The sequence below is a fragment of the Melospiza georgiana genome, chromosome 1 (assembly GCF_028018845.1).
Source record: "Melospiza georgiana isolate bMelGeo1 chromosome 1, bMelGeo1.pri, whole genome shotgun sequence".
NCBI classification, from domain to species: domain Eukaryota; kingdom Metazoa; phylum Chordata; class Aves; order Passeriformes; family Passerellidae; genus Melospiza; species Melospiza georgiana.
Genome location: NC_080430.1, coordinates 67,034,224 through 67,055,913, shown reverse-complemented (window position 1 = coordinate 67,055,913; position 21,690 = coordinate 67,034,224). Strand labels below are relative to the sequence as shown.

Below are 21,690 nucleotides of genomic sequence, written 5' to 3'. Positions count from 1 at the left end.
ACACATGGATGCATATGAATGTATAACTCCAGTTACTTGTACCTCTTAGCAGACTAATAGGTTTGTATTTTAGGGGTTTTCTTCCTTCTCTGTGTTTGGTTATTTAGCTTCAAACCATTACATACTCCGAGGGCAGGCTATGGCTCTTGGCAGGAGATAATCTAGTAACGCCAGAGAGGCAAAGAACAGAGCAGAGAGGCTCGCAGCCAGCAGGCTTCCAGGGCACATCATCAGTCTGGTTTTGCCCCCTCTTTCTGTGGGGTAGGATTTCATTCATTCTGTGTCATGCAAATGATCATAATTTAAAAAGTAACTAATACCAGTACAGCCTTAATCTTTTCTTTCCACAGCATGCACATCTATGAGTTTCTTTCAGAAAGTAAAGAAACTGTAGTCTAGTCCCAGCTATGCTGCCTGGCTGCCTGGGGACACTCACTTTCAGCATAGAAAAATGCCAGGAATTTTTTGGAATTTTTTTTTTTTTTTTTTTTTTTCCTGGTGAATATCAGTTCTGTATCTTTTGGTGCTTGGAGGGAAAGGATGATATAATTAACTGAAATTACACAATGATCATATCAGACAGATCAGGTAAAAATCTGTGACCAGCTCAGATACAGAGAAACCTGTCAGGATCTCAAGATGTCCATGAATCCTCACAGTTGCACAGCCTAAAGAGCACTTAGAAAGGGGACCACTTACTACCTTTTATAAGGGAAATGTACAGCACTTTGCAATGTGAGCACCCCCACCCTCCTATTCAAATTATGTATAGTTTATATAATGTCTTGCAGGTCTGTAGCTGCTCTAGTGTACCCAAATGTCCTGTGTGGATCCTGTGATCTGAGCAGCTATTGTCTTTGTTGGAACCATGTACAAAGACCAGTATTCAGTCCCTATGGCATAGGCAGATCAGTTGGACACATTTATTTAATGCTGAAATATCCTCCAAATCCAGTTATGAGTCCTGGATTCTAGTCATTGTCTTACTCTACATTTTCATTGTTCTACTACTCTAGAAGGAAAATTTATGCTGAAACTGAGGCAGATCCTTCAGATACCATCAGCTAATCTAGGAAAAGTCATGACTAGGAGAATACTAAAAGAGATAGCCATGAAACTGAAGGAAAATATGGAAGCAGGTACTGAGTCATATGATATCTTGGAAGGGAGGTCCTGTAATTTGGAGAGAAGTTGATGAAGAAATTTGACAATGCAGATGGGCACACTGAAGTACAGGTAAAAGGAGTTGGTGTAGATGCAGCATTTTGATGAGGTAAAAAAATAATAAGTGAGGAGCTCAAAGATAAGCAGGATCCTACAGTAATAGGATGAAAATGGAGATGCTTTAACCATTGGACTGAAAAGAATGGATATATTTAATGCTAATTTAGTTGCAAAATAGAAAACAACAAGAGAGGTCTATAAAAGCACCAGTACCAAAAGGTTGGGTGGTAGAATAACAGAAACTGTGTTGAAAATTGAGTGGTGAAACTGTACATGAGTGAAGAATGAGATATGCAGGACAGGATGCCAGAGAGGCAATCAGACATGGTGGACTGAACTGAGAGGGACGTCAAGTGAAGAGAGATGTGAGTCACCTCCAGGAATACAGGAGCAATAGGGCTGAGCTCTGAATGCTAGGGGCTGTGAGGGAGATGTTGGGAGAAGCAGAATGGAGAAGAGTTGCAACAGTCCAAAGAAACAACATACAAGAATTGAGGAGACAACACAGGTTGCTCCAAAATCATGAAGAGGAATGAAAGTGTTTTCTGAATGTAAATATGGAGAAGTGACTGATAATCTAGTAGAGCAGAAGGAGCTAGAACTGCAAGAGATCAAGGCATGCTGTAATGCTAAACATCTGGTATGTATAGAGCACTTCTCAGTGTGCTGATTTTGGTGGTCTCTGTGAGGGTTGTGATAGTGCTGGGTCATAGCAGATGACATGACTGATGAACCACAGTAGTCAGAGAAACAAGTGAAGGAAGAGGCTTGGCTGGTTTTTATTTATTTTATACTGGAAACTGACTGCAAATCTCAGTGTCCTACTGAATGCTGAGCCTGGCTCCGGAATGTGCTTTAGACAGATCTCTACTTCTGTATGGCTAGAAAGAACTGTAAAGACTTCAATGACACCCAGAGGTGACCTAACAGAGTGAGTGGAACAAATGAAGTGGGATACTTTTGATTTTTATGCAGAGGGTCTGACAAGAAAACTTGAGTTGGAAAAAGTTAACTTAGGAGTGCATTGGAAGAGAAAGAATTCACAGAGCTAAGTGGTTTTTTATCACTGACAAATCAGGGTTCTCAGCTCAAGGGTTCTCTGTCAAGTATCTCTGGGCAGCTTCAAGCATGTCCATCATATATCACTCTGTACCCAAGCTCCTTGTCTGTGAAATGGAGATTGTGGGATTTCCTTCCACTTGCTGCTGGTCTATAAATAGATTATGAGTCCTTTAGTGGGGAGAGGGAGGAAAGGACTGTCTCTTGCCATCTGTATTCCTAGTTCCAAGAACTGTGTGGCTCAAAGTTTTTAGGTCTTTAGGTTCAAGTGTAGTGGCAGTACAAATAATACAAAGAATGAACATGCCCAAAAGGTTTCATTCAGAGCTGATAGTCAGTCTATTTATTATGTGCTCCTATACTTCATGGTTTTGCTATTTAAGCAGAAATTATTCTAAGATCTTATATATGCATGAAAATCAGCGTGGACTGAGATACTGTTGCTATAGGAATTCTGACACTTGTTTTTCTGACGCTGCCCATCCTCTAGAGATTCCAGATAAATATCTTTTCCAAAAAGAAAGGGGGGAGCTGTGTATGGGCTCTTGTGCATGTGTGTGTGTATGTGTGTGTATGCATGTGTGATTCCCACCTGGAACTGAAGACTTATTTCTTTTAACTGGGAACTTTTAGAACATTTACTTTAGCATCACTTAAAAGATTGTCTCTGAGTTGATTGTATTGCTTCCCACAGAAGTAATTACTAAATTAAATAGTTATCTTCTAGACAAACTGTAAGCCATGCAAGAGCTATGTATAGAAATAAGTTTTACTTCACTAATTCTCACATAATTTCAGACAGTAACTGCTTTTCCATTACCATCTGCAGAGTGAGCAAAGTATGTTGCTATGAGGCATTGCAGTCTTTTACAGTGGTACCTGTCAAAAATCATGAGATATTTTGGAGTGAAAAAATTATACTACATCGAATAGAAAAGTAGGTAAAAAAACAGTGTACCTGGTCCTGTTGTGAAGCGTGGGAAGCTGAAAAACATGTTTGAGGTTTGGACAGCTAATACAATTATGCAGTGTGTGTCTTTAGTCCCTGAGGGATAGTTACCCTGAAGAAGCAGAGAGGGAAAGGCATGGGCTTCATTGCCGAGTGAAATATGTTTCAAACAGATCATAGAACCAAATCAGCTTATTTTTGGCAGTTGAACTCTGTAGTATTTGATTTGGGTGAATATGATGCTATGCTAGAGAAAGTTGATGGGATCAAGCAAAGATGCTCCACATCCCAACAGGTTGCTGGTGAGCTGGGTGGCCCACTTTGTTTCCACCAGCATTACTTTCTGCTCTGGAAGATACAAGCCCTGGGTGTTTGGCAGGATGTGAATAAATGTGCCTTCTAGGAGGAAGGTGCAATGCCTACTCATGGTAACTTCCAGACAGCAAAAGCCCATGGCTGCCAGCACATGATCCTTTAGCTTTCCTTTACTAAGGAGTGGAGGGGGCAAAGTCCCAGCGCTCTGCTCCCATCACTTTGTCTTTCACTTTGGGGACTAACAAAAACTCATAGTAACCTGTGGGTTTGACCTGAAATCAGAGGCTAACAGGGATCTGTTAGTGCTGCTGCAGATGGGCATGGCCTGCAAGCAGGGAGAACAGTGGGGAGGAAGAGAAGAGGAACAAAAAGCTCCATTTAGGCTGTAAGAGGCTGTCCCCCTGGCTTACACATGTGCCAAGACTAGCAAATGCGAGTGGCTGACCCGTGAGATGTGAGATTTTCCTTAAACACTGGCAATTCTTTCAGTTGCCTAGTCTGCAGCTGAAGAAAAGGGATGGGGGAAGAGAGGAAGTGACATTTATGTCCCAAAATAAACCTGAAGAAATATCATGAAGCCTGGAGCAGGTCATTAACTGCTCACATGCATCTCTGTAGTGACTAATTCTCATCCTGTTAAACTGCCTGTAGCAAAAGCTGCTGGCCACAAAACAAGCCAGTTGTGTACCATTCCAGGTGACACTGTGCTGGCAATAGCAAATTCACAGCCCAAGTTTGCATGGGCTGTCACCCAGCAGAGCTCCAGGCTTACTTTGAAGTGCCCTGGAAGATGTCTTGTCCAAAATAGCAATATAATTTACATTATTAACAGAAACTGTAAGAAAAATATAGTTAGTAAGCAAGTTCTTCACTTTGGTAAATTAGATAGTATGAGGAGAAAAAGTGTACACAAGATTGGGTCAAGCTTATGCAACTAGATGACTAAGTTCTTTATTTTCCAGTGAAAACTTCTGTGTCCTTATGGGGGAAGTGTTTGCCACCTTTTCTGGGAACTCTGTATGTCTTTGTCATTGATTTGAGGACTTACAGGAACAAAACCAACAAAGATGCTGGAATTGGTCACGATGGCTCAGCACCCCCTCATTTTTATTGCACATTGCTGACATAATGACATGGATAAGAGGATACCTCAATTCTTTGGGTCTTTAGAGAGCAGATAGCTTGTCTGTTTCAGTTTTGTCTCGTTTGGTGTTTTCTCCCCTTTCCAATGCTCTAAGTTGTCATCTTTAGATAGCATTTTACCATCCTGCTTTCTGTCTGAGAACCAAGTTTGTAGTCTTGGTATATGTAAGCTTCTTAAATGCAAAGATTGGGGCAACACCAAACACACACACAAAAAAATCATTTTCTTGTGGGAATTTCAAAAAAGCAGTTAAAATGCCATCAAGTATGATGAGAGCAATACAGTGGTTTTCCTGTATTTACCAGTAATGATATGCTCAGAGTATTTGTTGCCATCCTAATTAATATGCCTGGTTTTGATTCTTCTGTATCAGGTTACATACATCAGAAATGTAATACAGAACTATTTGATAAACCATAAAAGGCCACAGATTTTCCATGTGTAAAGTATGGAGCAATTTGTAGAAAAGGGGCAAGATGTGGATGGTGGCATAGATCATGGAGGAGCATGTTCTTGTTGCATGCACTTCAAACCTAGTATGAACCCGGCTGAATAAGTTTGGCTTTCTGTGCCTTTTTTTACTTCCACCACCGCTATGTCCTATTCTATTCTTTGGTCCCTGCCCAGGTGGGCAGCTGGATTCTATGTCTGTGTTTTGTCTTTTCTTATTCTCTTACTTGCTTAAAGATGTTTCTCTTACAGGGTGATTTGCTCATTTGACTTCTTAGTTTTTAGAAACTTGCAATTTTTTAAAAGAAAATTAGATAGATGGAAGTACTTCATTTTCCAACCATTATTGAAATTTTATTCATTAATATTGTCACTGCCTGTCAAAGCTAAACAGCAGAGAAATACTGGGTATGGGGAGAAGAGATCAGAAGACTCAATATTCTGCCATGTGATGTCCCTTCCTTTCTTCTCTTTTTTTTTTTTTTCTTTTCTTTATATATCATATCATTAAAAGCAGAAGAGTTCATTTATGGGCTCCTTGACTGATGAGCAAAACCTATCCTTTGAGTATACTGTTATATTTATGACATTTTCATTCATCTCTGCTCCCTCAGCAGAGGAGGTAGGCTTTCTACATCAGATTTTGTATTGTAGGATTTTGTTTCTTGATCTATTTCAGTGACTGTTAGTAAATGCATAGCTATTCCTTTGTATCCTCTAAGATCTTCTTGTTCGTAATCACACAATACCAAATTTGACTTCCTGTTGTTGACACCTTACTCAGCCCACAATTAGCCAGAATCTAATTTCAAGAGCACAGTATAAGTATCAGCAGTACCATCTTGCTAATAGTCTGCCAGGATGTCTAAGATTAATTGGATATATTTGTAGTCTCTTTAGTGGATCACACCAGGTCTCACACACCATTCCAATTCCATTAGCCAAACCCCAGCATCAGGGGACTGGTATAACTGAAGGGTAGCACCAGAGTGTGCAGTGGTTAAGCCAGGTTTGTCTGCATGTTTCAGGGGCTTTCTTAAAAACTGGAGGGTACTGTGATATTTGCCATTATCTAAATGAATGCAGCAAAGCTGCAAAGGGGTGAACTTGGGACACACTGGGAGGCCCTGTTTCTCCTTTGTGACTTTGATTTGCACGCTTCTCAGAAAATAATGAGATGGCACTGTTTTTGCCATCCCTGTGAGGTGGAAAACTGTCCTCTTGCTGGTTTTTTGCTTTTGTGAAGTGACATGAATCTTCACTGGTCTGTTGCTTTTAGTCTCCTTGTCTCAGAAAGGATTGGGTGGAGAGGAATAAGACAATGTTTGATCATGTCACTGTCATCTCTCACTGACTTTTCTGGCTTTGGGTTGAGCTTACTGAAGATAAGGCAAATCTAGCAGAGCCTTTGCCTTTGAATGAGACTCTTAGATTCAAATGATGAGTTATTTCTGTTGCTCTGAGAAACAATGAGCACTTGCTGTCATTTAAATCAAAGATAAAATCGGCCACTATAAAATCACCTGCTGCAGCTTCTTTGGAACCACTAGACATTGCATTTTGACTTGGTAATGTGCAGGCTACCCTGCCTGAAACATGCCCAAATCACAGTGCCCATAGCCAACATTAACCTGTGCTGTTGAAAGAGCTTTCATGGACAAGCAGTGTTCCTCCCTGAAAGGAAGCTCTGCATCCCAAGTGAGAGAAACCACAAATGGGAGATGGCCAGACCTGACTGACAGCCTCTGCATATTTCCTCTGCATAAACAGTGGAAATTTTTAAGGTCTGAAGATATGACTCAGGAATAAAAGACAAACATGTCCCCAGCTTTCCCCAACACTCCCCACCCTTCCCCAAAAATAAAATTGTGTCCAAAATGTCCAAGGAGAAGAGGAGGGCAGGTTTCTGCATATTTATGATTTAGAGTGTGCTAGTCAGGACATAAACTGGGGCGAGACCTGCAGGCTCCAAACCCTTGGTTTGTGTAACTTCGTTTGTTATTACCGTGCCCATTTCTTTGCCCTAACCAGAAGTGTTCAGTGTCCATGACTTGCTGAATCTCCAAATCCCAAGGGTTGCAATTTAGGATGTACAGCCTCGTGTGCAGGGAGAGCCCAGCGTATGTATTGATTGGGTCATTTTGAAAAGGATGTAAGATGTACTTCAAATCTTCCCTTTCCTTCCTCCTGCCCTCAGCTGTGCAGCCCAAGGCTAGGATGACAGGTTTAGTGCTGCAGTTCAGTAGACACCCTCCCCTGTCACTACTTAGGAGAGGGATCTTGCCCTCTGTCATCTTTTGCATGACATCTTTCAGGCCATTAGTCTAATGGCTTCATGCAATAGAAGTGCAGGGAATAAAATTAAAATGGATCCAATTGTTTAATTTATCTTGGGAGATTTAGGTAGCAGAGAATGATTTTTATTTCACCTCCTAAGAGAAGTTGATCATCTGTTCAAAAAAAACAGAGACTACTGGTATTTTAAATCTTCTGGAAGCACAGAAGTGTAATGATGGAAATACTGAGCCTATCAAGTCATGGCAAGAAACAGGAGTCAGAAACCCAAGTGTCAGCACAATGGGTCCCCAGCCAGGTAAGAAGTTACATAGACTCTCAAGACATTTACAGAAGGCTGATCATTTTTATTAAGAAAAATACTTTTATACCCTAGTTCACTACAGGTGGACCTAATTATTCCTCCAATCAAAGCACCATCACCATTGGCTAATTACGAAACCACCCTTTGGTAAATAAATCTCCATAACACATTCCACATGTTCACAATACCAGGTGCAGCCAGTTAAGATAAGAATTGTTTCTCATTCTTTTCTCTGATCTTCTCACAGCTTTTCCCCAAACAAACAACAACAACAACAGACAACTTGCCTGGGAAAGTTGTCTGTTTCTCTCTGTGGTCAGAGAGCTGCTGCCACATCTAAATTCTGTTAGAAATTTTGATAACTATTTTTTATCTTCAGTTGTAGGCTACGGGGTGTTCAGCTGCAACACAATTAGTGTTATCTTGGTGTTTGTTGTCCTTTCAGTACAGATTCAAGAATAAACAGATGGAAATGTTGGTAAGCAGACTTGAATGCATTGGAGATCTTAGGATAAATAATTAGAATACTCATTAACTACATTATGACAAATGAGCCAGGCTTGGAAATGTCATTGCGGTCTATTGCATCCATAGTCTATGTGTTAACAAGTTTCTCCAAAGTATTGATGATCCATATATTCACATCCTTACGGACTGTAGACATGGTTCCTAATCTCAGCAGTCCATGTCATAAGGATTATGGCATCATCTTTATCTCTCTTTACCCCATGCATTGACTGCAGTTACTTTGACGTTTCTGATGCTATCTGAAACTGTATGTGTGCAGCTCCAATGTTATTTTTAACATGGTGACTCTATCAACCTTGAGTCTAGTAAAATAAGTAAATAAATAAAGTAAATAGAAATGTTATTTCTTCTGTATCATCTGAAATTGAACTCATATAAAGGGTATGTGTGTCATGCTGCTGTAGTGCTTTATAGAATCTTATCTTTCCCATTTTACTTTCCAAGCTGCTTAAAATGTCAACACTGATAAAAATTCAGATGCACAGACTGAACAGTCAGCAGTGTAGGTGCACAGACATGTGGGTGTAGGTGCATGGACGGATGGATGGGCAGACGGTGGAAACTATTTGAACCAGAAGTGAAACCAGAATTTGAAAGACCTCATCCCTCTCCTCCCATGCACCAGCAAAACAGGATGCTTTCCTTATGCTAGCACACGGGTTTTATTGGATGAATAGTTTTGAAATTTGGGTTTGCCCTGAAGGGAAAGCCAGGTGTGGAGGCTTGTGTAGAACTTTGACTATTTGAATCTGAATTGCACCCTGTTGAGAAGTAGAAGAGTGAGATGAGTAAAGTTTTCATTAATATTCACAGCCCCAAAATAATTGTCTGTGGTTTTATGGTCATGAGAGTGAGATGTTGTCTTCCAGTGACCTGCTGTGGCACTTAAGACAGAATGTGCTTCCTGCTCCAGCTTTTGAATAGAGAAGAGCAGTTTCTGACCGACTGCTCTCTGTAGCTGGCAAACTTGAGCTCCTCTAGCAGTGTTTGAAGAAAATTAGACATGATACCCAAATGGTAAAGAAAGGAGGGACTCATGAGGCTCAGCTGTGTAGCTTCCTCTCCTTCAAAGTCCACCCCCTAAGTCACATGCATTAGCAAGCTAGAACTAGGGAGATGTTTCCTTCTTTCTTTCTTGTGTGTCTCATTTAAATAAGGACAGCATTTTCCCTGCATTATTTGACTCTAGTTACTGATGTGCATTTGCTTTTCTATGTGTTTTTGTCATCTGAGTCAAATGCCATTTTCCTTGTGAACTCAATGTGCTCGTGCTGAGCATAGGAATCCATGAGCCTAAAAGAAAATAGAGAGATCGTGTAGTTCCAGTGAACCGATGCTTCTTTCTCTTATTCATCTCAAGTTGGCAGAACAGGCAGTTCACTAAACAGCAAGACAGGCATCAGTTCATTAATACATCTGCTAGCATTGCATAGAGGCTCAAGAAGGACACTTTGGTGGGATTTTTCTTTGGGGTTGTTTTCATCTGTTTTTTATTTTGTCAGCTTTCTCTGGCCATTGGGCACAGTGAGATAAATTATTTTTTTTAAAAAATATGTGAAGATAGGCATCACTTATAGAGTTCAGCAGCTCTGAGCTAGTGCACCTGTTCTCTGTGCTTACCAAGCAAATGGTGTTCTTCACTTGCTATGATTAATTTAGTTCAGATTTTTGCATTATTATGGCATGTAGACCGGGTTCCATTTTTATATGTTTGTGTGTTAGTACCTGCAGTCACATACCTGTTTTGTTTCTTGTTTCCTCCCTCTTTAACTAAATGCTTGAGAAATTTTTCAATCTGAACACCACCATAAGCCTTCTAAAACTTGGTATGCTCAGCCAGATGTCATGGTTCGAGATAGTCTCTGACTTGTGAATTCAAACAAAATTCTGTTTAGCTAAAGAGATTTTTGAACATTAGGTTTGTGGGGCAAATACTCCAATTCAGTTGGAAGAGCATATAATATTTGACTTGACAGGGATTTGTGATACTTGTAGGATGTCATATAGATACTTCTCCTAAAAGAGAACAGTACTTAAAATTGAGAACCTGTTCCCCATAGGTTATATAGAAAAAGGCAGTTTATATTGCCAAGAACTGCTCAGAAAGGCTTATGTTGTACTTGTTGTGGTTTGTTGTTTTGGTTTGGTGGGTTTTGGGGTTTTTTTTAATCATCTGCTTGGTAGCAGAATCTTGATGATTTTGAAAGGAAACTTTCAGCATGAAGGCAAAAGAGATTTCATCAGTTTGTTGCTTTGTCCAGTACCATCAGTGAAGAGGTGAAAAGAGATCCCTTTGTTTTAATTGTAAGAAATGTCAGGGTTTGGTTTAATTTCATCCTTCTTCTAGGCTGAAATGAACCATTGTGCAGATGCCTATCACACTTACCTTCATGATGTTGAAAATAAACTTTGCTGTCAATTTCATGGCCAAGTGACTCTGTATAAGCACATCCTAGTGTGCTGCTGAATGCTCTGCTTCCATTTGCACCTCACAACATGCTGCTGGTTCCTCTCTCAAACACCACAGAAAGGCATCATTCCCATCAATACAGTGGAAAGCACTCAGTCACACCCCATGCCCTAATGTCTTCTCTGCCAATTTCTTTAAGGTAAATTTTAGCATTCTGGAAGGGACCCTTTAGCAGCTTTGGCCAGTTACTAGATGGTTTGGGTAAAGTAATTTGACTCCTTGTGACCTTTGTCGTTCACTGTGCTACAATCAGGATTTCATTCATTTCTTTCTGCTAGCTTTATTTCAGAGCTTTTTCTGTGATTGTGTTTTCTTGGTTCCCTGTAGTATTTTTTTCCTTAGCTCTGATCTACATCCATTCTCATTTTTTGAGCTATTTCTGGGTGCTGGATTTGGAATAATTCATGAGCTTGAAGCTATATGCATAGGTCCTTCCTTTGACTGTAACATTTCTTAGGCAGATATACCAATTTGATTACTTGATGGGCACCACCTTTTTTTTCAAGGCAGCAGCAGCTTTTTAGGAACCAGAGATTTTCCTATAAATCTATTGAGCAAGAGCAATATCCTGCAGAGCTCAGCAACAATGAGACACCCTAGAACTTTATGCTAAAAAAGATGGTAGAAAAAAGTGAAATCATAGCTATGAAAAACACACAGAAAAAGTCAGTGTGTTTTAGCCAACAAATTATCATGCTTTATTCATGACCTTAAAGGAATTGTGGATGTTTTTGTCCCCTTTGAGTAGTCATCTTTGAAACTCAAGCCTCTACTGTAAGGGCCTAAACTAAACTGTCATTTGAATAAACAAAAAGTTCTCATTATAACCATAGGTACTGCTGCACTCAGCAGTACTGCTGCACTCAAAGCAAAAGTGTTTAGTACTTATTGTAAATTCCTAATCATGGATACAGATTGTCTTCTTTCAGAGAACATATGAAACTTTTTTTTTTTTGCTAGGCTGTTACTGAGGGAGGTTTTAAAACTCATATTTAGGTTCATTATCAATGTGCCATTTGGTATAATTACTCCTTTCCTCTTGGCCAACTTCATATCAACTTCTTTAAACAGAAACAGAGTTTCTTTTTCCTAAGGGAAGGAATGCAGAGTTTACGGGGAATGGTTTGAACTTTCTAGCTCTTAATAAGGTGGTTTTTTCTTCTTCTCTCAGCCATTGCAGTAATTAAAAACTCAATTTTTTATCTTTATGGTGATAGTGGTGAGATGGTATCATTGTATTTAGGAAGTTTAATGTTTGCAATGCCATTTTCTGAGTAGGATTACTTTTAAAAAGAGGACATACCTCTCTCAAGTTTCTGAAAAATATAAATATATGCCTTCTATAACACACATTTCTAGTAAAATAAAATATTGGATATGGCTACTTCCAGTAATGTCAAACGAAAAAGATCAGAAATTGTTTAGTCCATCAGAAATCCCCTAAGAAATTTAGAAGGATTCAAATATTTTTTCTGGGATTTCTCAAAATAAACAGCTAGCCTTTAGCACTAGTGGTTTATTTTTAAAAGGGTGGAGAACTTCCCTGATTCCTAGTGAAGACTGGTAGAGCCAAGGTGCTCTTCTATGCGAGCAACTGTGTCTTCCTCTGTCCACATGGCAATTAGGAAAATTATCACCCACTAAGAGAAACTTAGCAAAATGTGAGCAACAAACCCATGGGCTTTTGTGGACTCAGTCCTTTTCTTGGATTGCTTTGTGTTTTGCCGCTGAGTAGAATTTGCAATACAGGCTGGCTTAAGAGAGAAATCCAACCATGAAAATGGAATCATTACTAGCTCCTTCAAGAAGAGAGTTTCCATCACTAGCAAGCTGAAACAAGCACAGGAAAAAATTTTGTGCACTGTTTCTTCATCAGGATATATTTAGGAGTTGAAGATACATGGGCTTCAATTTCTGTTTTTTCTTGTTGAATGAGTTAAAGATTTGCTGGAAGGAAGACATCTTCTCTGTTGCCCTTAGCTTTGGCTTTCAGGAAGAACTTGAGCTGTGATGGATGAGACCTAACTCTAATTGATAGGTTTGGGTGTGACTGAAAGAGTAGTAGTGTTCCCTGGGAAAATCAGAGATGTGGACTTAAGCCTTTTCAAGGGGAAGATGAAAGTGACCCCATGATTCTCCTTTCTCCCAAGTTCTCTGCCTGCTCTAACAGAAAAGTCCTTGCATCTCATCTTACTTCCTCTGCTTTCTTAAAAGTGCAAACTGTGCATCTCCTCCCTGCTTGTCAATTAGGAAGGGTAAAATATCCCTTCCTTTCAAGCTGAAGTTTTTTACTGGAGCAGTTCCTGGTACCTATGGAACTGTAGCCCCAAGAACAGTGTGAGATCTCTTCTGCTTTTGCTGGCCCTGTTTTTCTCTTGGCTGGTTTTTGGATGTGTTCCACTTATAGTGACTGCTCTGAGTCTTATTTTGAAGCTGCTGAGTCTCCTCCAGACATTGTGTGTGATGCCCAGGATAGACCTTTGGTGTCAGCTCCAGTGTCTGGAAACATGACAGTGATGAGCCACAGTACTGTTTATTTTATTTAATCTTTAATCTATATAAAATAAATGCATAAAAGACAGAAAACCTAGTGAGTAGTAAAAGAAGTAAAGGATACAGAAAACAGTTGATATCAAAGAAATCTAAAAATCCTTATTTTCTATAGTTACAGGTTTTTGGGAAGAGATTGTATAGCTATTGGTGACACGATAAAGTGCTTTTGTTGCAAGTGAAAATCTTATGTACTATTTTATGGTACAGAAAATATCTGGTGTTTTGAGAGAATTCATATCTGTAAAGACATGTTTAGAGTGATGCATTCAGTGCAGTGTAGTTTGCAGAGGTTAAAAAAGTGGCTTTCAGATTGCAATCAGCATGAATAATTTACATTTTACGTCAAAATGGGGATGAGTCAAAAGCAGGGTCCTAGAGGGATTAGACTTCCAAAACTATTCTCTGCACTTCTGTGCCAACAAGAGAAATAAGTAGACGGTGATAGAGAGACTGTAGCTGAGAGTAGAGCTGTACCATGGTGTGGTACCTGTGCTGAAGCAGGCGAGGTTAAGAGATGAGAGACTCCATTCATGGACACAGTGTGAAGTGCTGCACCTGAGGACCAGGAATAATTGGCAAGGGTTTGGAAAGTGAGTGCTGCTTAGCATGCAGAGGAAAGCTGCTGACAGGCTCTTCATGGCTCATAAAATCACTATGCCAGCTCACTGCCACTGCAAATGCGTATGTCCAGTGGGAGCTGTTCTCCACCAGACAGGTAATCATCCTCATTTGGCAAGACTGCGCTTAGACTGCAGCGTGGCATGCCTTGTCTTTCATTGGAAAACAGACCTTTGTGGACTTAGGAAAAGTTTAAATGGGTAATTCACATAGTAAAGGCAAGGCTGATGGAAATTAATTCCAGGTGCAAAAGGAAATTAAAGGGAAACAACTGAGCATAAGATAATGGAAGAGCAGAAAATAAACCATTTTCCTGAAAGAAAAACAAGGTGTTTTTTTAATTGAAAGTGTTCCCATTTGGGTAAAGAGTAGACATAAGTGCTCAGCAATTAGAGGAGTTTTTCAGGTTTCCTGTCATTTCAAAAAGACATATGGTGTGTCTGCATCTTGTGTTGAGCAAAGCTGCTAGAATAAGGTCCATGCAGTCTGAAGTGAAGGATATTTGGGGTGCAAGTTCTAAAGAAACCTTGCAACAGGAGCTTGTTGGAAACTTAATCTGCAGAATAAAGGTTGGTTGGATGTGGATTGGAAATGAGTAGTATTATGTTAGGGGATTTTATTTATATAAGGTTCTTCTCATTGAATTATATGACACATTTAGTTAATTGCACCTTTAGGGCCAAGATAATTTTCAGCCTGTTACTACAGATTTGTGCAAATGTAACAGAAAGCAAAAGGTAGCCACTGGAACTTCCTAGGAAGAATTAAAATCTAACTTTGTGAAGTAAATTTCCTTTTGATTAAGATAATCATGTGTCTGATTATGAAAAATGAGTGTTAAGAAAAAGTCTAAGAAAGAACATGGTGTTGTTACCCATGAGGAAGGTATTATTAAAGACCAGCAGTGGGATGGGTGGGCTTCAGCCTTCAGCAATGAAATTGCTCTTTGTACCCAAATGCTGTAATAGTGGGTTTTTTCTAAAATGGAAGCTGGATATTATGGTATTACATATCAGCTACATTAATAGATTAAGTGATTCCCAGACAGTGGTGGGAATGACAAAACTGGCTGTCATTCTCAGGGAAAACTTCATGAGTTACCTCATCTGTGGGAGGGCTTTTGATCTGCACGATGTCCTTCTCAAATCCTATAAGTAGGCAACTGCTATGTTGTCTCTTACTGGACTTTCTGGAAATCAACACCCTACTGAAAGATGTGGGAAAATCATAAGAACATACAGAACTGGTTCAAGATGGCCTGGCCTCTTCTTTTCTTTGTAATTTATTTCAAATATGTACTTTTTTCTATATTACTTGGATGCAAAGTACTTCAGTTTGTGGTGGGGTTTTCTCATTAAAACCCCATGTCTTACTTTAGCCCTATATAAAGCCTATATGAACTTCAGAATTATTAAGAACTACAGTAAAATATTGATGGCTGTCTCACAGCCAAACAGCCCATGAAAAACTCTCAGGCTTAGTTTCCCCATTGCTAGCTCTGAAATGACAGCTTGGACAGAAGAAAGTGGGAGGGGAGTGCGTCACCCTCTTGCCATAAGAGCAGTTCCCAGTATTTCTTTGTGTCTCAGAAAGATCTCTCATATCCTGGAAAGAAATCAGAACAAGTTCCCAAAAGCAGTGAGTATCAGCAGTGCCTGTGACCCGTAAAGATCACATTTGTGGCACCAGTGTCAAGATGAGATCTCCACAGTGTGACTACAGGTACTAATGCACACTGCAGTTCCCTCTCCCAGTTCAGCAGACTGATCAGGCTGGGACTGCTGGGACTGCTTTCCTCTTTGAAGAAAAAAAAAATAGAAAAAGAGTGCAAGGTCTGGGTTACTTTCCATTCCTGCAAGTACCAGCTTTTTTGGGAACAGCAAAGGTGTGAAATCAGCCTACGGAGCCTGCTGTCAGCAGTGGGTGTCGCAGCCCACAGCCAGTCAATAGCTATTATGAGCCAAAAAGGCAGAGAAATCCAGCCAACTTGAGCAAAAGATGCAGCAGAGGAGAGCACAGAATGCTGGCATTTGCTTCTTGCATCGTGGTCTGCTTTTATTCTTGCTGTATTAAAACTGTCATGGCTTTATGCTAATGTGGTTTATTCCTGGCCAGTGATTATTATGCTTTGAATTAGCAGTGCTCTTGAGAGCATTTCTCATGAAAAAAAATCATGTCCTTCTGAGAAATGCAAATGAGAAGGAAAAAGAGTGGTTACTTGCATTAGCTTGGAGCTGTGTGTGTGTTTGGAGAGGATGAAGGAGAACGGACACTTTCATGACTGATGCCAGACACTGCAGGACTCTGAGGCCACAGATTTGTGTGTAAGACAGTACTGAAATTCAGGGAAGAGCAGTCAAAATGTGGAAATGGTTTTGACACTGTGTTTGGCTTTCAGTGAACCCACCCTCTGGGTAAATTATTTTTTACTCCAGTGTTAGTTTTGCCTGACTGTAAATCCATACTCATTTACCCTGAGTGGGAAAAGCTTCCCTAGGGGCAGTGAGAGCACAGCTGGTGTGAGACAGAGTTGTGTTGTGAAAGGAGAGTGTCTTTAAGGGGTGTTGGTTCTCCAGGACATGGCCTCAGCAATACCAATTAGGACCAGCTAGTAAAGAGAAGTTGTTGCAGCTCTGAGATTTCATAACAAAGGCACTTGCGTAGCAGAGATCTTGGCTCAGTGATGGTGAAAAGGAGAGAGGGTGAGCAGCAAGAGGAATTTCAATGTTTCAGCTGTAGGTTTGTTAGCAGGAAGCCTAATTCAGCAGCAGCAGCAGTAGTGTCATTCCCAGTTTGCTCAGTGGGCCACTTCCTGTGTCCCCTCAATAAGACGCCAAAGACAATACCAGCCCATTGCTTTTAGCAGCATCTCTAGAAAATCACAGCACTGGAGCACAGTGGGATCTTACTTGCTTGAACTAGAGGCATCTCAAAAATGGAGGAAGGGGAAAAGGAGTTGTCCCTTTGGACCTGCATATAGAGGGCAGTGGTCTGTACCCTGTGCTGGTCTTCAAGGCCCAGCAGGTTCCAGTGAAATTAGAAAGTGTAAGGAAATTTCTGATTTCCTCTTCTTTTTATCCATATGGTTTATTCAGCATAACCAGGCAATTCCCAGCCTTGATACAGCATGTCCCAGCCCCTGTACAGGACAGAGCCTTGTAATGGGTTCTTTGGATAAGAAGGTATTTCTCCAGGCAGTCAGGCACAAAGAGCTGGAACAGAATGAAATGCTTTGGCCAGATTATCTTTTATTCCCTCTGTTTTAAATTGAAAAGAGATGTTCTCAGAAAGGTCTGTCTTTCTCTTTATTACCCCAAAGAATAGCAGTTTTTAACCATTTCCACTGAAATATCTGGGCTTGGATATATATCTATCTATATATCTATCTATCTTGCTGGCTAGCTTTTTCTTCCTTGGAAAATTACAGGCAGCTGTATCTGGCATTGATAGTTTACAGGAAAAAGGATTATGTTGCATATTAACGTTAAAAACAAACAAAAGAGCAATAACAAAATAACCAACCTTCTTGCAAAGACCTGAGGGACTCAAATAGTAGTTCAGTTGCAGTTCTGATAATGAAACCTCCTTTGTGTTAGAAATGCGTCTCTGGCTGTTCCCATGAAAACCAACCTAAATTTGGCTCACTTAAAGCCTTGAAAAAATTTCCATTGAGATACATAAGAATTTGCCAGCCAAAATCTCTGGTGATTCTGTCAGTGTGGAGTGGGCGTGCTCATCCCTTCAAAGCAATGTTCTTGCCGAGGTTCCTGAGCTCAAGCTCATGCCTGAGGTTAATATTTAAAATATGAGAGGTGAATAGAAACGCTGGGCTGTTGTCTTCAGAGCAGGAGAGGTGACAATCTGCATCCTGTCTTTATGCATCTGGACTGTGTGTGCAATCCTCTCAAATCAGTGTTAGTGGCAGTGTCACATTACAACACAAGTCTGGGAAATGGTATCCCTTAAAAAAAAAAAAAAAAAAAAAAAACAAACCCACCCAACAACAACTTAAAAAATGAACAAACAAAAATAACAACAACAAACCACACAAAGCCCCTGCTTGTATGCTGACTGAACTATGCATCTGTGGCACAGAGACAACCTCTCGTGCTACTGGTACCTTCCCTCTGTTGGTGCTTTCTTTGTGGTCCTGGCTTTCCATTTTCTGTGCCTCTAATGTCAGAGATGTTATTTCCCAAAACTATCAGCATTAGTTTTGCCTTGCAAATGTGAGACAGGGGGACCATGCAATTTAAGTACGTCAAGGGACAATCCCCAGACTTCTCTTGTTCTCTATCAAGTCGGAAGGGTAATTTAAGTTCTTCAGGGTTTTTTGTTTCCAGTATTGAGACTATCATGGTGTACTACAGGGTAAAGGTGGCAGATAACTGAACTCTTAAAAACAGAAGCTCAGTGAAAACCTCTATCCTCTTCAAGGGAATTCGGCCCGAAGTGGAGACTGCATTAAAATCTAAAATTAAAAGTTTAAATGTTTAAAGCTAAGCATAAGAATTGGAGGGCAGTGAATAGGCTGAAAAATGGGACTAGACTTGTCCCTGCACTACAAGAAAGACTCTGGGGTACTAGAGAAAGGCTGCTAAAGGTTCTGGAGCACAGGTCTTATCATGAGCATCTGAGGCAGGAGAGATTACGAGGAGAAAAGGAGGCTCAGGGGAACCTTATAGGTCTCTAGAACTACCTTAAAGGAGGGTGTAGCCAGGTGGGGATCAGCCTCTTCTCCCAGGTAATCAGTGGTAGGACTAGAGGAAATGGCCTCAAGTGACACCAGGGAGATTTTAGATTGCATATTAGGACAAAATTTTTTATATAAACAGTTGTAAAGCATTGGAACAGGCCGCCAGGGAAGTGGCAGTCACCATCTTTCGAAGATGGTGATGATGATGCAGTCGCCATCTTTGGAAGAATTTAGAAGATGTGTAAATCTGGCACTTGGGGATGTGGTTTAGGGGTGGACTTAGCAGTGCTGGGTTAACAGCTGCACCCCTTCTTAGAGGTCTTTTTCATCCCAAACAATTCTATGATTCTATGATTTTCTTAGCTCCCTCTGTCTCACTAGGAAGTTCTAATGTAGCCCCTTTTTGTAACCCACACAATTTTAATGGACACCAAATGGTACCAAAGGGTCATTATTTATGAGGGTCCTTGCTCTTAATAAATATTAGTAAAACAAAATGTTTATTTCCATTGCAATAAAAAAAAAAAAAAAACTCTGTAATATTTCTTTTAAATTATATTGCATCTTTTTTTTTGGCTTTCTCTTCCCCATTCTCTGTCACACTTCCCCAGGAATGGGTGATGGCTGAACTGCCAGCCATCTAGAGCGATGTAGAACAATTTTTTAAAAGCCATAACTTCTATAACTTAATAATTTTCTGTTGAATCTTGTTGTTACTACTGTTCTTTACAGTAGATTAACAATTTCACTAAAAGAAAAGAAAATAATGTTAAATTTTTTTTTCCCTTTGTTATCCTTCTCCATGTCCATGAAAAATTTTTGCCATCTGTGTGGTTTTCTGATAATTTATTACAGCATTTATTTCACTTCCCACCTTCCTTGTGTTTTTCTCTTTTTCTTGCCGGAATTACAGCTGAAGAGGTGGAAAGACTGGCTGCAATGCGTTCAGATTCTCTAGTACCTGGGACTCACACGCCTCCAATCAGAAGAAGGAGCAAATTTGCCACTCTTGGGAGAATTTTTAAGCCATGGAAATGGAGGAAGAAGAAGAGTGAAAAATTTAAGCACACTTCAGCAGGTAACAGTCGCGTTGGGGTCGGTTTATTAATCTGGAACTTTTTGCTCATTAAGGCTGAAAATTTGTAATACAGTCTCAATTTGCAAGAGTATTTCAGATCTTGAAGCTTGGCTTGGGGAGATTTCAACTCTAGAAGCTTGGCTTGGAGAGATTCATCAGATTGTAAGAGAAGATCTTTAACTTTGTTACAAACTTTTTCTTTAAAAGCCCTAAAGTGACACATTGGGTACGCTGCGATTAAATCAGCAGCTCACCAAAGCTTTATTTTTCAGGTTCTGCTACTAGATCTAGAGCCAAACCCAGAAGAAATCTTTGAATATTGATTCCACAGATTATGAATAAAGGAAAAGGCAGTATGAAAAGATAATGCTAGAGGTCGATTTAGCCACATTTAAGCTCCTGTGAGTGCTAATAAAGGAGTGAGAAAAAAAGGAGTGACTGGATAAAGTTGACATTGTGTTGAGTAACTTGGATAACCAGAAATTATTCATTCCATTGGGCAGGAATGATGTGTCCCTGCTTTTTTGAGAAAACCAAGTCTCAGTTCTTGCCACACCCCTCCTTTTGCCATTGCTTTCTTGCACTTCTAGTCCAAGACCCTTTGTTATTAAAAAAAAAAGGGAAACTGAAAAAATGTGGGTTTATAATGTAAATTGGTCTGAGCAAGAATCCCAGATGCAGGCATTGATCCATGTGATGAAAGCTCTGCAATTTATTTAGGAGGTTTATTTTCTTTGTTCTTTCATGATGGCAAATAATTGCTACATTTGGTTCTGCAAGTCTTTAGCCTGGATTATCTGTGAGAAAACATGGAGTTTCTACAGATTTCTTATTGTTTTCTCTAGAACTAGAAAGAAAGCAGTGAGTATCTTGCTCCTTCAAGTGTCAGAAGAGGCTTGAGCTACAATAAGTTGCTTTTCTACCCTGTGTATTGCACAGTGGAAGGTTTCAGGCACTACTTGCGTGTACCTGTGGCACCCCAAATCCTGTACTCCTGAAAGTGGCCCACAATGGGGTGAGACATCTCATTTAACTAAGTGTGAATTCTTGAATGAGTTTAAATGCAGAATAAGTATTTTCAGGGTTTGTACCTGAATGAGTTCTTTACTGTGTGCTGTTTAGGCTGCTTTCTGATTTATCAGCCAAAAACTAATGAGCTGGTATGGATGGCTATATCACTCTGAGTGATGATCATATTTTTTGACTTGACAGCTAGAAGCTATTGTCACCAAAAATGATATCTTTCTGCAAAAAAAAGGACTTGTCTTTCTTATTCTGCATCAGTCATAACCATAGTGTAGTGTAGTAGGATTTCCATGAAAACCATGTAGCTCTTAGGGATATGTGGACACTGTGGTGACCACTGCTTTGAATCTAGTTTGAGCATGCTGCCTTGGTTGGTTACAACTAGGAGAATAACCATGGCTGTTCAGGAGGTACCATGGGTTGCCAAAGCTTGCCTACTGTTGAGTTTTATGGTTTCTGCAGCTCCAGCTGATGAGGCTGAGCTGCATGCTGCTGTGTTCAGGCTGACTGGTTTGAAGCTGGATGGAATATGGCTCCATAGTCCACTCTGGGCATTACAAGAAGTATTGCTAAGATTTGCCCCATTACCAAAATATTTGGAAAGTACACAGTGATTAGAACCAGACTGAACACATGTATTTTCTCTTCTCAGAGGAATAGGAAGTTTTACCAGACATGCCAGCGTATCTTCTCCCCTAGTAAGAGTGAGGTCAGTGTCTGAAAAAACAATTTAAGAGCTGGGTCTCCAGAACATTTGTCAGTCACAGTACTGGGTTTGATCTCAGTTGAATCCAAAACCTTTCTCTTTTTTTTATAGAAAAATTTTTATTTCTAGTAAGTTAACAGTATCCTGCAGCTGCTCTGCAAAATTGGTATTCCTGTCAGCTCCCCTGCTACTAACTGCAGCAAAATTGATGAGGATGTCAAATTTGCTGAGCACCCTGTAGAAGGCAGGGATAGAGATTTGCTTCTGGACTGTGC

The 21,690-nt window shown here is 40.1% G+C and overlaps 1 protein-coding gene across 8 annotated transcripts in view; it reads left to right on the top strand.

Moving 5' to 3' along the window:
- Positions 1 to 21,690, top strand: part of PHACTR1 (phosphatase and actin regulator 1) — a 295,507-nt gene that overhangs the window by 161,701 nt on the left and 112,116 nt on the right. For all 8 annotated transcript variants that reach the window (XM_058032829.1, XM_058032812.1, XM_058032803.1 and 5 more), the window contains one exon: positions 19,519 to 19,683. In XM_058032829.1, coding sequence (XP_057888812.1) covers positions 19,519 to 19,683 — 165 coding nt within the window. The remainder of the gene's footprint in view (positions 1 to 19,518; positions 19,684 to 21,690) is intronic.